At 34.5% G+C, this 12,885-nt stretch overlaps 2 protein-coding genes and 1 pseudogene across 2 annotated transcripts; 1 reads left to right on the top strand and 2 right to left on the bottom strand.

The window, feature by feature from the left end:
* The first annotated feature begins 407 nt into the window (after positions 1–407).
* Positions 408–4,773, top strand: LOC111366732 (annotated as a pseudogene).
* Positions 4,774–6,462: 1,689 nt separating this feature from the next.
* LOC111366731 lies at positions 6,463–10,390 on the bottom strand. Its single transcript, XM_022987430.1, has 2 exons — positions 10,320–10,390; positions 6,463–6,856 (listed from the first exon to the last, which is right to left on the bottom strand). Exons 1-2 carry the CDS (start codon positions 10,388–10,390, stop codon positions 6,463–6,465), a joined length of 465 nt encoding a protein of 154 aa, XP_022843198.1.
* Positions 10,391–10,597: 207 nt separating this feature from the next.
* On the bottom strand, positions 10,598–12,402 carry LOC111367442 (F-box protein SKIP27-like). Its single transcript, XM_022988325.1, has 3 exons — positions 11,319–12,402; positions 11,068–11,142; positions 10,598–10,962 (listed from the first exon to the last, which is right to left on the bottom strand). The coding sequence occupies exons 1-3, from the start codon at positions 11,529–11,531 to the stop codon at positions 10,771–10,773; spliced, it is 480 nt and encodes a 159-aa protein (XP_022844093.1). The 5' UTR covers positions 11,532–12,402; the 3' UTR covers positions 10,598–10,770.
* Between the last annotated feature and the right edge of the window lie 483 nt (positions 12,403–12,885).

Below are 12,885 nucleotides of genomic sequence, written 5' to 3'. Positions count from 1 at the left end.
AACAAACAATTTAATTTAATTTGTTAAAAGAACATAGGCTTAATAATATCAAAAAGGAGGAACGCCCGTTAATCACGGTTTGACCTATATTTTACTATTCCAATCCGTGAACTAAATTAATAAAAAATCGCCACAGGCGCCTCTCCCCTGCCGATCCACCCCATTACCAACCCGGGATTTACTTCATGTACTTGGGCGTTTACACGCCCCTCACATGGTGGGCGAGTCCCACGAAATTATTGTGCGCGGGCCTATCCCCAATGTGAGGGGTGGGTAACGAGGCATGTAAACGCTCGGGTACAAATAGATTAATCCTTCCCGACTAAGAACTCAAACATAACACAACCTCAAAATCAAACACTCTCTCGGCACAATGCCGTTTTCACTTTCAGTTGACAGAAATTCACATGGAATTCTTCGACGAGAAGTCATCGAATGCCAAGGTTTGGGGCATATTCAAGCTTCCACTCCGGATCCAGCACTCCACTATGACATCGTCTTCTTCTGGTTTTACTCATCATAATCAACAGCAACAGAGTTACGATAATCATCACAGGTGGAAGGCCTAAAGGCTTATGTTTCTAGCTCGATTTCTTCTGTTACCAGATCTCTGCTCCCCACAGAACGTCGTCTTAAGCTCGATCCTTCTAGCAAGCTCTACATTCCTTGTAACACCTCTTTCTTCTTCGTCTGTTACTTTACGGAAATTTATCTTCAGTTGTTTTTACCGTATATGTAGGTATTCGATATACATCATACTTAGGTCGTCTCAGTGCTGTCCCCAAAACTGCACTATTTTGCACTAAATCTTGCATCAAATTAAAATTTATTTCCAATCGCTACGTTAAAACTTATACCAAATGAATAGTTTTTAATCATTTTCTTTTCATTTTTTATTTTTAATAATTTATTTGTTTACTTTACAAATGCATAAATTACTAAATAAACAATTAGTAAAAATACTATAAAAATAAAAATATTAAATCAAATAATAATAATAATAGTAATAATTTATTATTATTGTGTTTGAAAAATATATAATGACACAAATACCTTTCATCAATTATTTGGCAAATGGGAAAAGGGCAAATTTGTCTTTGCACATTTGGTCTAAGATGGTGCAAACTTCAGTGTCAAGCTTTTGCACCAACAAAATTTGGTATTTTGGCGTAGCATTGGAGATGCCCTATTAAAATCAATTTTGTTTGACAAAACGATTTATTTACTTGAATTAATCTCAATCTGTGTATGCTGTTGATAATGACTGGTTCAATTTGTATGCTTTCCGTATGAGCTACACACGGATAAGTATAAATATATTTGTTATTGCCATTGGTTAATGACGAAATGTTTTGAAGATTTTTTTAGTGACAAGTGCTACAAAGAGAGAATTTTTACTGGGGATGATATTGAGTAGATCTAAAATGCTATAAAGAACTAGGCATAAACTATTTTAATCAGTGTGAATGCCATATAAACAATGTAAAGAACCTTTTTACGAACCATTGCTATGAAAATTGGCCCTAAAGTGAAGTTTTAATGGTAACAAATGGCTGATCCACCGACCAGAGGTTACAGATGCACCACTGAGAACGATGATTTGTCAAGGAAATTAAAAGCATTTGACATTATTCTTTTGATATTTGCTATCAGGCTTCAGACATCATTTATCTCAATAGGGTCTATTGTTTTGTTCCAGTTAATTTTTCAGGCAATCTGTTCTCAATTATTCTCCCTCCCCTCCCTACATTGATTTCTATGTTTTTTTTGAGTAATTACAACCTGTCACTATTAACATCCTCATTTGCTAAATATTTCCTTGCAAAATCCCTCTGTTTATGCACAATAAATTTCTGGTCTTGTTTTATTGCTTCCAGATGAATCTGGTAAGAGGTCCGAAGTGCTATTAAGATTTAAAATACAAGCAAGTCTCGTGTAGCTTTCAAAAGGGCAAGGTGAAGTTTAAAATCATGAGCCTAAAGGTGAATGGACCGATGGACTACATAGCAGAACTGGTTTGTCACTTTCTTTTCCTGATAGCTTTATTTCTGTGCACCCATCTTGAAAATAATTTTGTGTTGGTGGCTATATGCTCATAGTCACACTCTTTTAGTTTGTGCTTCAATTGCAATAATTATGTTTATTGGTCTTGTTAATATAGTGACTGCATGTATTATTGAAAATAATTTACTTGTTGCACGGATCGCATTATCAAGGCTCTGGGAAATGTGATTTGTCTAAGAAAGTGTCTTTGAACTTTCTCCTGATTGTTTCTAATCATTTCATGTTGTCTTGGAACAGTTTGATGAGCAGAAGGATGAACTGGCTGTGGAATAGATACTTCGGGTAGTATTTCAAGATGTGGAACGTCCTAGCCCAGTAAGTAACGATACTAGACAGTGGTTCCTACAACATATACTGCATTTACTGAACTGCTTCGAAGCTTCATCTTTTGCATACATTTTTACATTGAAAATGTTGATTTATGAGATTATCTGCCTGCTGAATCTTTGAAGGCTCTAGAAAAACTGAAGCGGCAGTTGGCTGAAGCTGAGGCTGAGGCTGAATTGGAGGCTCGCAAGAAGCCTCTAGAAGACGCAGGTCCAACATTTATTGGTGAAGGACTTGTCATTGATGAATGGGTATGATATCTTTTGATACTTTAGCAACTTTTTTCTTGTAAGATTTTCATTCTCTTCTCTGTTTAGTATTTATTCCTGTCTTTCTTTTCCAAATTCTATTTTTTTAGAAAGAAAGAAGAGAAAGATATCTAGCACGTCAACAAGTTGAAGGGGGTAGACTCTGTATGACTGTAGGTTTGTTGTTCTCCTTCTACTGGAAATTTCTGTTCTGGGCTTTAGATGAGTGTATTGATTTTTTGTATCAATGACCACTTTGTTACAAGTGTTGGTAGGAGATATTCGACTGTCAACAGGACAACTGAGTTAAAAACTGTAATTTTTTAGGCGATGATTTTGGCCTGTTGCCACAATATGTAGATATTATGATTTTGCTTCTTTGAGCATGGAAAAAATATATATATTTCGGGTTTCTTTAAGTTATGGCTTGCATTTCTTCATCTCTGTTAGTATAATTTGAACTTGTGGCCAAATTTATTTTGGTTTCTGTGTTGCGTATTTGGAAGACAATCGAGAAGAAAAATGGTATTATCATTCTCTTGTTGGAAAATTCGATTGCACATTGATGATTCCAATCTAGTGTTTTTTTACCACTACACATGGGGTTCATCATGCACTATCTCATGGATCAAAGAATTTACTGACGGGCCTTCCATTTCTGTTTCGGAAAAAGGCTCTAATGAGACCAGCTCCTCCAAATCCATCCATGAGGTTGGAAGGAGCCAAAAGGTGCAGTGCTCCCACCATAAAACATGATAAAGATGATAATTATCTAAGCCAAAAGGTAAATAAAGTATGAGAAGTAGGAAAAGAAAGGGATGAAAAATAGAATAGATAGATAAATAACGAAGACTACAAGAAAGTTTTGCAACTTTTTTGAGCAGTAACGTTTGAAGAGAGATTAAGTCTAAAATAAGTATTGCAAAAAGCATGATATTGAAATCTGTGGTCATCATAGCGATTCATGCTATTTCTAGAAAAATGTTCTAAAAACTGCTACGGAACCATTGAGCCAAGGCCGTAATAGTGAACTCTTTGAGAAGATAAATATAAGAAAAAAGACTCTTTGTCTCGATTCTATCTATATCTTTCGACATCTCATCTATATAATATGATAATAATGAGTAGAGGATCCTTGTGTATAGTGGTATAGATCTTTGTTTATTTCTAGGAAGGTGGGCTACTTTCGTCTAATGATCATTGTAAATTCAAAACTTGTATATAATAAGTCAGTATAGTGTTCAATTGAGACTATATCATATTGAAGTGGGAAGACTGGACCAAATCAGACAGACACAAGAAGAATTGGTTTCATCCAACCAATGTGAAAGTCAATTTCTGGTCAGGTAACTAAGAATTCAATAGAGAATATTGCTTTCCTAATTCTTTCTCGATATAACGATTTCTTGTAAGCCAAGAAACAAATAATTCGAGTCGTAAATACGAACTACTCCGTGGAGAATCTCTAACCAATAAGCTACGACTACGAAACGAGTTGGATCTGGTTTAGCGATTGTTTCAATGCTCAAATCAAGGGGAATAGTCCATTTATTCGATAGAAGATAAGCCTATATGTGTCGACTACTCTACTTCACTTCCTTCTTCGTAGACTTATTTTCTGTATATACTTGTATCTTAAATTGAATATCTTCATTTGTTGAAATATACAAAATTATGTTATTTTCCTGAAACATGCTTGTAACTGACCTCTCATAATACCATTCAATCGAACTGATAGGAAAAGAGAAATCTCTCTCCCCCTTCCTCTTTCCCATTTCTTTTAGATTTTAGATTTTAGAACTCCTTAAGTTGGTAAATAAATCTTGAGAAATTTCTGTGCTTAAAGTTTTGGGGGAGAAGCTCTGCGGAGAACTGGATATGGTCCCAACCAATGAAGCTAGTACCAGAGGAACTCCATGAAATATGGGAGTTCGTGTTTGGATCATTCACCATACTAAGCATTGTAGTCAAGAATGGAGGTGGTGCTTCAAACTCGCACAGTCCTTTTCCAGTTTTTAGTCTCAGTGGGTTCGAGCTCGGAAACTCCATCACCAATATTCATCATTGCAACTTTTCCTCGAAGCTTTCAAGCTTGACCAAGAACAAAGTACCTTATTTGTGTATATATGATTAACAAGCGAAATAATACATGGTGTTAATCCAAACAAGAGTATATATTTGACAAAATCAAGACCCTTTAGTATTTCTTTCTTGATCCTCTAAAAAAATTAGTCTTAAATGTATAGTTTGTAATTTAATCTCTAGCATAATAAATATATATATATGTATCATTTGTTATTTAACATCCCCAGGAGTGTGAATGACTTTTGACAAAAAAAATGCTAAATTGATTGAAAATGTTGATAGAAGGACTAACAGTCTCCCACATGCCGTGGATCCTGCTTGAAAAAAAAAAAATTCCTTCCCCCTTTTTTATGGGGTCTCTGTCAGGTCAACCTCCTTGTTAGTGTAGCATGGTTCCTTTTGATATTGTGAAGAATTACAGAAAACTAACTTGGGGTGGATTTCATGTGAAAAAATCCACCCTACCCATCCCCTTTGTGTGTATTTTGGAGGGGTTTGTCCTTGTATCCCAAGAATGATTGTTTGATCAGCCTGCTTGACAGCCCCTCCAATTGGGGGGGGGGGGGGGATAAGCCCCGTCGCTGGATGAGTAGATTAATTCTTGTTTGATATATGATCATGTAAATGCCCTAAAAGTTTTGTAAATTTAGGCCGATTAGTCCATGGGTCACATCTGATATTCATGGGCTTATGTTTATATATGTCTACTCTTGTTCAGTAAAATTCTCAAATATATAATTTTTAATTTTAATATCAATACCAAGACTTTTGTGCTCTTAGTTTTTTAAAGGAGATTATAATTCTTCCAAATTTACAATGCAATCCATTAATTATCTTCATTATTATTGTACACCCCGTTTGATTTTCATTTCTAGCAAAATACATTTTTTTCTCTCTTGTTTTTAACCACTCCATTAAAATAATATTACACGTAAATAAAAAAAATTCTTATTTTTCATCCACACATTCTCCATTAATTTAGTATTCTAAAATTCATTTTCTCTTAAAAATGGGTACCAAAAACCTATTTAGTATAATTTCTCTCAAGCGAGTATAGAGTTGTGAACAATCAAACTTGTGTTTAACGTTAATAGAGGAGTGAGATTTATTTTAAATTTGCTTTTCTAACACCTTGTATAGTCTACTATCGGAATTATTTATTTATCTTTCATCATTGGATCGAATTGCATGATAATTATGTCATCAATTATTCAACTTGCTGAATAATGAAGAAATCTAAAGTAACTTTTGCATGTCAAATCCCTTTCATTCAAACTTTCATAACCTTTTAGGTGCATTGTAATAAGTATCACATTTTTGCAGGACCAATTATCTCTTGAGTCCACAAGTGATGTACAAAATGCTTTCTTTCGCAAAAAGTTGTTCATGTATCACATTATTCTTTGATTTCGCATAACTAGATAAATTTTAGCATATTTGATATGCAATATTGAATATAATTAATTCTGTCGAGTTTTGTCCCGTTGCATATTAGAGTGATAATGAAGGAGGGGGGGATTTCTCGTAAATCGAGGACGAATCAGTCATTACAAGACTTCATCATTAGTAATATTTGGATTAAGAGAGTAATTGCACTTTGTCATTGATATTTGATTTAATACAATGGTAAACCCTCTATCTACTAAAACCCATAACCGCAAAACCTTTCCACTTTTAGTTAATTACAAAGGTTAACTGTATCTAAGCTTCATCGGAATAAACGGCGGAAAAGTACACGTCATCTCGACGGGAAAAGATCAATCTCACTCAAATTCTCTTCATCAACTTCACTATTATTACTCTTCCCCTTCAGTTCAATCTCTATCAACCCTTCTATATCATCCTCTTCCCACCGGAAGCATAAGTTCTCAGATGACTCCCAGTCTTCGATCGTCAGGAAATCTCCCTCCGACGAAGTGTCTGTGTCGGATTCCGGGTAATACAGTGACAAAGATGCGTATTTTTCAATAACAGCCATCTGTGCCTCTCTCTTTTCCTCCCAAAACCCCTCATTTCCTACTTCTTCACCTTCGTATTCTTCATGTATAACCTCCAATGGTGCCCTCACATCCCATTCCACAAAACACTCGGCCAAAAAATTGGGACCCAGATTCAAATTCTGCTTCGGATCACTGTCGGATTCACACGAAACCAAGTTGAGATCATGAAGAGAAAATTCTTCATTCTACGGCAATAATTCTGGGTGGAATCGAATTCCGAGGAATGGGATCCAATTTCCTTCTGGGTTTTTTGACTTGCACTGAGACGGAGAAGATAGAGTAAGATAATTGAGGTGGAAATCAGGATAGGCGAGAAAATGAGTCTATGAAAAAAAGCTGGGAAGTACAGTAGAATCAGAGTCTAGAAAGTGAAGATGGTGGAGAATATAGTGTTTGAGCTAAGAAAGGAGAGTGTTTCTTGAAGAAAGGTAACGAAATTGGATTCTCTTTGTTTTTGCTTCTCCTCCATTGATGAATTTCTGAAGGTGAAAAGGCACTCAATTGTGGGAGATATATATGAGCAGGAAATTCATCGAAGCTGAGTTGGGATTAAATTGAAATTACATAATTTCATTATCCCTGCACTAACACAACGCCACCGTGCATGTATGAGATACATAATTTTTTCAAGAAGAGATTGCTTTAATAAGTTTTAGGCTGGGTTTTGTTGGCGTGGGCGTGGGGATGATGAAGGCATCAAGAAAAGCAAGTCCCCTACTGTAAAATTTATAAATTCATATATACTATAGGCCATTGTTTCGCATCCATTTTAATGAGGTTTCAGGGAAAATATATTTTGAACTAGCAACTTTTTGAAGAATATGTGGTTGAAAAGAAGAAGAAAAAATTATATTTATATATAATATTATTTTATTAAAGAATGTGTAATTAAAAAGAAGAAATAGAAAATACATTACAATTAAAATTAAAATGAAGTCCAAACAGGGCTATTATTATGATTTAAAGTAATAAGGATAGTCAAGGAAGCTTATTGTCTTTATGAAACGTAAGCTTTATAATCTAATAGCTAGAATTGATAACCATTCATAAAAGGAAGTGTGGGAAAATTTTCAAGTTTCCACCTTTTAGTCATACATTCCAATTTAATCTGATAATTGAAATTCAATTGTCTTTTAATTAAACAAAAATTATGCTATACAAACAGGCTCAAGGACAGGTTAAAAAATGGGAGGACACATGTCGACATATGATTGGACAGTTTGAAAAATAAAAAAGACAAACATCCAAACAAGTGCTGCCAATTAAGTCCGTCTGTCCATTTTTGGCCTATCTCTAAACATGTTCAAGCATCATTATTCTTCAATTAAAGAGATTGTCTATCATTTGTCAACAAAACGATCGACAAGATATACACTAACTCACATAATAACGTACAACATGTGCCATTAATTAACTAATTTAGGTACCCACACAAAATTCACACTTCCTCAAATGAAAAATAAAAAAACTTGTAACAAAACCAAGTTTCGCCATTCACTAAGCACGTAGTTTTGCTCCTCCGTCTTTTAATTTTGTGTACACACATGTCCTTTCCGTCCTTTTCTTTCAAATGTTCAATCATATATATGTATAAATGTGGAGGTGTTGATGAAGAGGAAAGGCAAGGGATAAAGAAGATGCTTGAATTGATATGTAAAAAGTAGATAGCTTTTTTGGGTTCTCTAACGTGGCTGGGATGGAAGGTTCAGCGAATCATATAATGTTATGTATGTGGAGGGAAGAAGGATGCATCCAATTTGAATGAAACACTGTACAAAGATCAATATCACACGGGCAATGGTACCTCTAAAATTCTTTCGAATTGTTATTACGAAAATTTGTTTTCCATCCTCAGGTGAATATATCTTGTTGGGAAAAAGATTCAAGATTTACATTTCAAGTAGTGAACGTATATAGAACAAATAACATAAGAAGAAATTTGCGATACTATAATAATGCTCGAGTTTGTGTTTAAATAGTTTGAAATTATCTCACAGATTAGCACAATTTTAAAGTACGGAACATAAAAATAATAATAATAAGTCGTCCAATATCAAATCTCTTACAATGAATTTGAATCATCCTTCTTCAAAAGTTCTCAATAAGTTTTTCAATTTCATATTTTGCTTACAAAATAGAAAAACCTCAAATCTTCGAATTGACGCTGATATCACTTATTGATTTTTTAGTTCTTGCTTTGGATATTGTATGTATTTATTAGATTGTGACACAAATTACAACGTAAAAATCCTACAGTTCACATGAAATTAATAAAACATAGTATCAACTCAAACATTAAAAGAAACCATCAAATTTATTGCAATTGAAAAAGATTAAAGTCGAATGTAAATGTGCAACCACACACTTCTCTTCAAAACATCATTTAGCAAAGTCTTTTAACTAAGTCAATACGCGCAACTACTCCAATCATCCACAACATGTTAAATGCCATAACATAAAATTTTCAAACACTCACGAAACAAGTGACCTAAATTCACAATGGTAATTCAATTTCCACCTTACACTTTCTAAATTCCTAATTCATAAGTCCCACCATACCAATAAAGATGCCAATCATGCAAGTCTTGAATATTTTTATTTCAATCTCACCCTTGTGAAGAAAAATTATGTGCAAAGAAAACCTACCCTACACTTTCTTTAAATTTACATATTTGTTCTCATAGGTTGTACTCAACACAGTCTGATTAGATGAACAAAATAACTTAAGATACGAATGATGTAAGAACTCAAGGGACTCAACACGTTTTTAACTTTTTTCGTCATACACATATCATGTTAAAGAAGTCAATAATGCAAGTTTGAGTGATTTTTTTCCTCAATCATTTATGGGGAAATATTAAGATCGAACACGTCATGTCCTGCTTTCTTGCTTTAAAGATGGAGGGAATGGAAATGGCAGTTGTTAGTTGTGGCAGACAAAAAACTTGTAACAAAACCAAGTTTTGCCATTCACTAAGCACGTAGTTTTGCTCCTCCTTTGTTTAATTTTGTGTACATACATGTCCTTTCCGTCCTTTTCTGTCGAATGTTCAATCATATATATGTATAAATGTGGAGGTGTGGATGAAGAGGAAAGGCAAGGGATAAAGAAGATGCTTGAATTGATATGTAAAAAGTAGACAGCTTTTTTGGGTTCCCTAACGTGGCTGGGTTCTCTATACATTTTTGGGTTCTCTTAGATAATCTTGCAAATTATGTGCGTTGTTTCAAGTTAGTTCATTCTCAATGGATTGGTTTGGTGTTGTTTTCAAAGATGATATGATCAAAGTTTCAGACGAGTTGGTATCGGATTGTCGATTTCTTGGGAAATCTTACAACATTTAGTGGCTGGAATCAGAAAATGCTAGACCTAAGTCGTGAAGGACGTTGGACGTTCACTTTTCTTGGCATTTTTATTGGTATTTTTTTGGCGTATTATTGAGCGTGTTTGGGATTTTAGCAAAGCACGAGTTCAACAATTACAGTACGGAAGCTCAGCTATCCTTGGCTTTCTTGGCATCTGGACCAGGTGGTTCTTAGCTTGTTTTAATGGACGTGGTGGATCATTAAAATGGATTCCTTTTGGGACCCTCACTGCCAACATTCTTGCTGCTTGGCTGCATTTGCAACACTAGAGAACGCAGTAAGATTCTGCTCTGAGTGCATTTTGGGTATGTAATCCGAGACTCTAGCAGACAGTAAAATGCAAAGTCCACTTTCTTTTCTTTGTTAATATAATGTTTAATGGCATCTAATTCACTTTCTTTTACTCTTTTTACATCATCCCAAATCGAAGAAAACATTCTGATACTGATAATTTAGTGCAGCATCAACACGAAGAATAGTCCAATATCAAAATTAAGACATTTGAACTTCCAAGCTATAGAGGAATATGTTATTAGATTCATTCAAATAAATCAGAAGATCTTTATCAAAACAGAGGGGTGATGTACTATTTCTGCAACAACTAGAACATTGCATGCCTATACTATACATAACCCTCAATTTCATATCTCTGTTTCCATTGCCATTAAATCTTTTCGTGGCTAATTGTCTTCGCTACCAGAAGCGAACAAGGCCACTGAGATGGCAGCTAGCTTCTTTGAACTCAACCGAGACCTTGGAACCCTAGACTGCTTTGGAGCATTAGGAGCTTTAATGTCATTGAACTCACTCATATCCTCCACGTTCTGGAACCCAACGGTCTTCTTTGGAGTACTATACACAACGTTCAGAGTCTGTTTATTCAAGCAAAAATCCCAAATTAATATTCAAACTCAAGTAAATCCCTAGGGGAAAAAAAATTAATTAAAATAAAAATCTTTAGGGCCACAAAATCTTACCGCATCTCGTATTGATTTTGATACTAAAACCAACCTCTTTAAATCCTCATGCTCGACTACACACAATATCCTAATCTGCATAAAAAATACTCACCATTTTAGGAACACAATTTAACAAGACATTCTTATTACATTAACAACCATAATACTTTTACTAATCAACCATAAACAGTTATATATACTTAAAATTACCCATTTAAGCATAATTTTCTACAATTCTGAAAGAACTGACTCAGAAAAAGGGTACTAACCAGAACGTCCTGAGGCAGGGCTTCAAGAACAGATTCATAGCACTGTCTCTTTGTCTGTGTGGTGAGAATATAATCATTATGACCATCAAACTCCAAATTAATATTCGACAAAGCAACCCTTTGCCTCTCAAACAATGTACTCCTCACCAGTCCCACCCCATACCCTTCATTTGCTCTATTCACAATTGACTCACATTTCTTCCCCAACTCCATTTTTTGTTGCTATTCTCTCTCTTTACAAGAACAATCAGAATATCCAAAAAAAACCAGAACCCAAATTGAAATGTTCAAAAAATAGATTCCAACTAGCCAAAGACAGTCAAAAAATATATTTCACTTCCTATAAATCCTTTCCTGGCAGAAGTATATAATGATAATATATTAACGTATAACGTTCCAAAATCATTAGAATGATAATATATTAATGTACAACGTTCCAAAACCATTAGAGGCAGAGAGTAAATGGAGATTGATGTAACGCTTGTAGCGTAAAAGAAAACAAGAACCGACTTCCAAATATCTTCCATCTTTATGGTTTACTGTATATCACTCTCCTTTATATACAATCAAGTTTTCTCATTTAAAAATGGCTTTTTCAAAATTATTTTTCCTTTTTGGGTTTTTTAACAAGCGAGTATCATCAGAGGCTAAAAAAATCTGCTTCGAAAAATATTTGAGATTTTCTAGAAATGACTTAAATTTTCCTATTTAAAAATGGAAAATATAGAATGTCTCTGCCGTATTCATCAGTCCGGCGGATAGGATTGCCATATTCATCTGTCTGACGAATTTCTCTGCCATATTCGTCCTTGTACTGGGCCATTTCTTTCTCTTAATTTGCAACTCTAAAATCAACCACAACACTATCGAATATTTTCAATAGCAATTCAACTAGCTCTTCTAACTTAAGATTTTGTGCAGTATGCGACGGATCAGATTTGAGTTTATATAGAAGAGAAAAGGTTGTTGACTCGAATGGCAATGGCAGGAGAGGCTTACAAGTGTTTGCATGAAGTAATTCAACCGACACGTTAGGGCAAATTGTAATTTAGCGTGGCAAAGTCCTATAACGACATCTGTTTCTGTCGGCAATATGGATAAGATAAACAAATTGAAAGTTTAAAAATCATAATTTTAGTAATTTTTTTAGTTGAGTCAAATATGAGCTTTTTAATGTGTGGATAAGTTCATCGTTTGGCCCACATGCGTGATTAGAGGTGGAACCGCTAGTGGGCTTGCCTCGGTCGAACTCATTTTGTGATGAGCCATTGATCGAATCAAGCACATTTTTCACAGCTGGCTGGTTCTGAATTCATGGGTGGACTCATTTTTTGGACTTATTTCATAATCCCATGTTTTATTTAACTAAAAAAGTTGATAAAAATTTTAACGGTCATACTACATAAACAATCAAAGTTAACAACCATACACATGGAAGGGAATCCACAATGAATAATAAAAATTTGTAAACCGTCTCCTCTAAAGAGGTTGTCCACCCCGATTGTATAACTAGCAAAATTCAAATTTTATGTAAACTCAACAATTAATTTCGACCTATTTTATGAGA

This window comes from Olea europaea, chromosome 18 (assembly GCF_002742605.1).
Source record: "Olea europaea var. sylvestris chromosome 18, O_europaea_v1, whole genome shotgun sequence".
Lineage (NCBI taxonomy): Eukaryota > Viridiplantae > Streptophyta > Magnoliopsida > Lamiales > Oleaceae > Olea > Olea europaea.
Note: the sequence above shows the minus strand (reverse complement) of the source record. Positions and strands in the feature narration are given on the sequence as shown.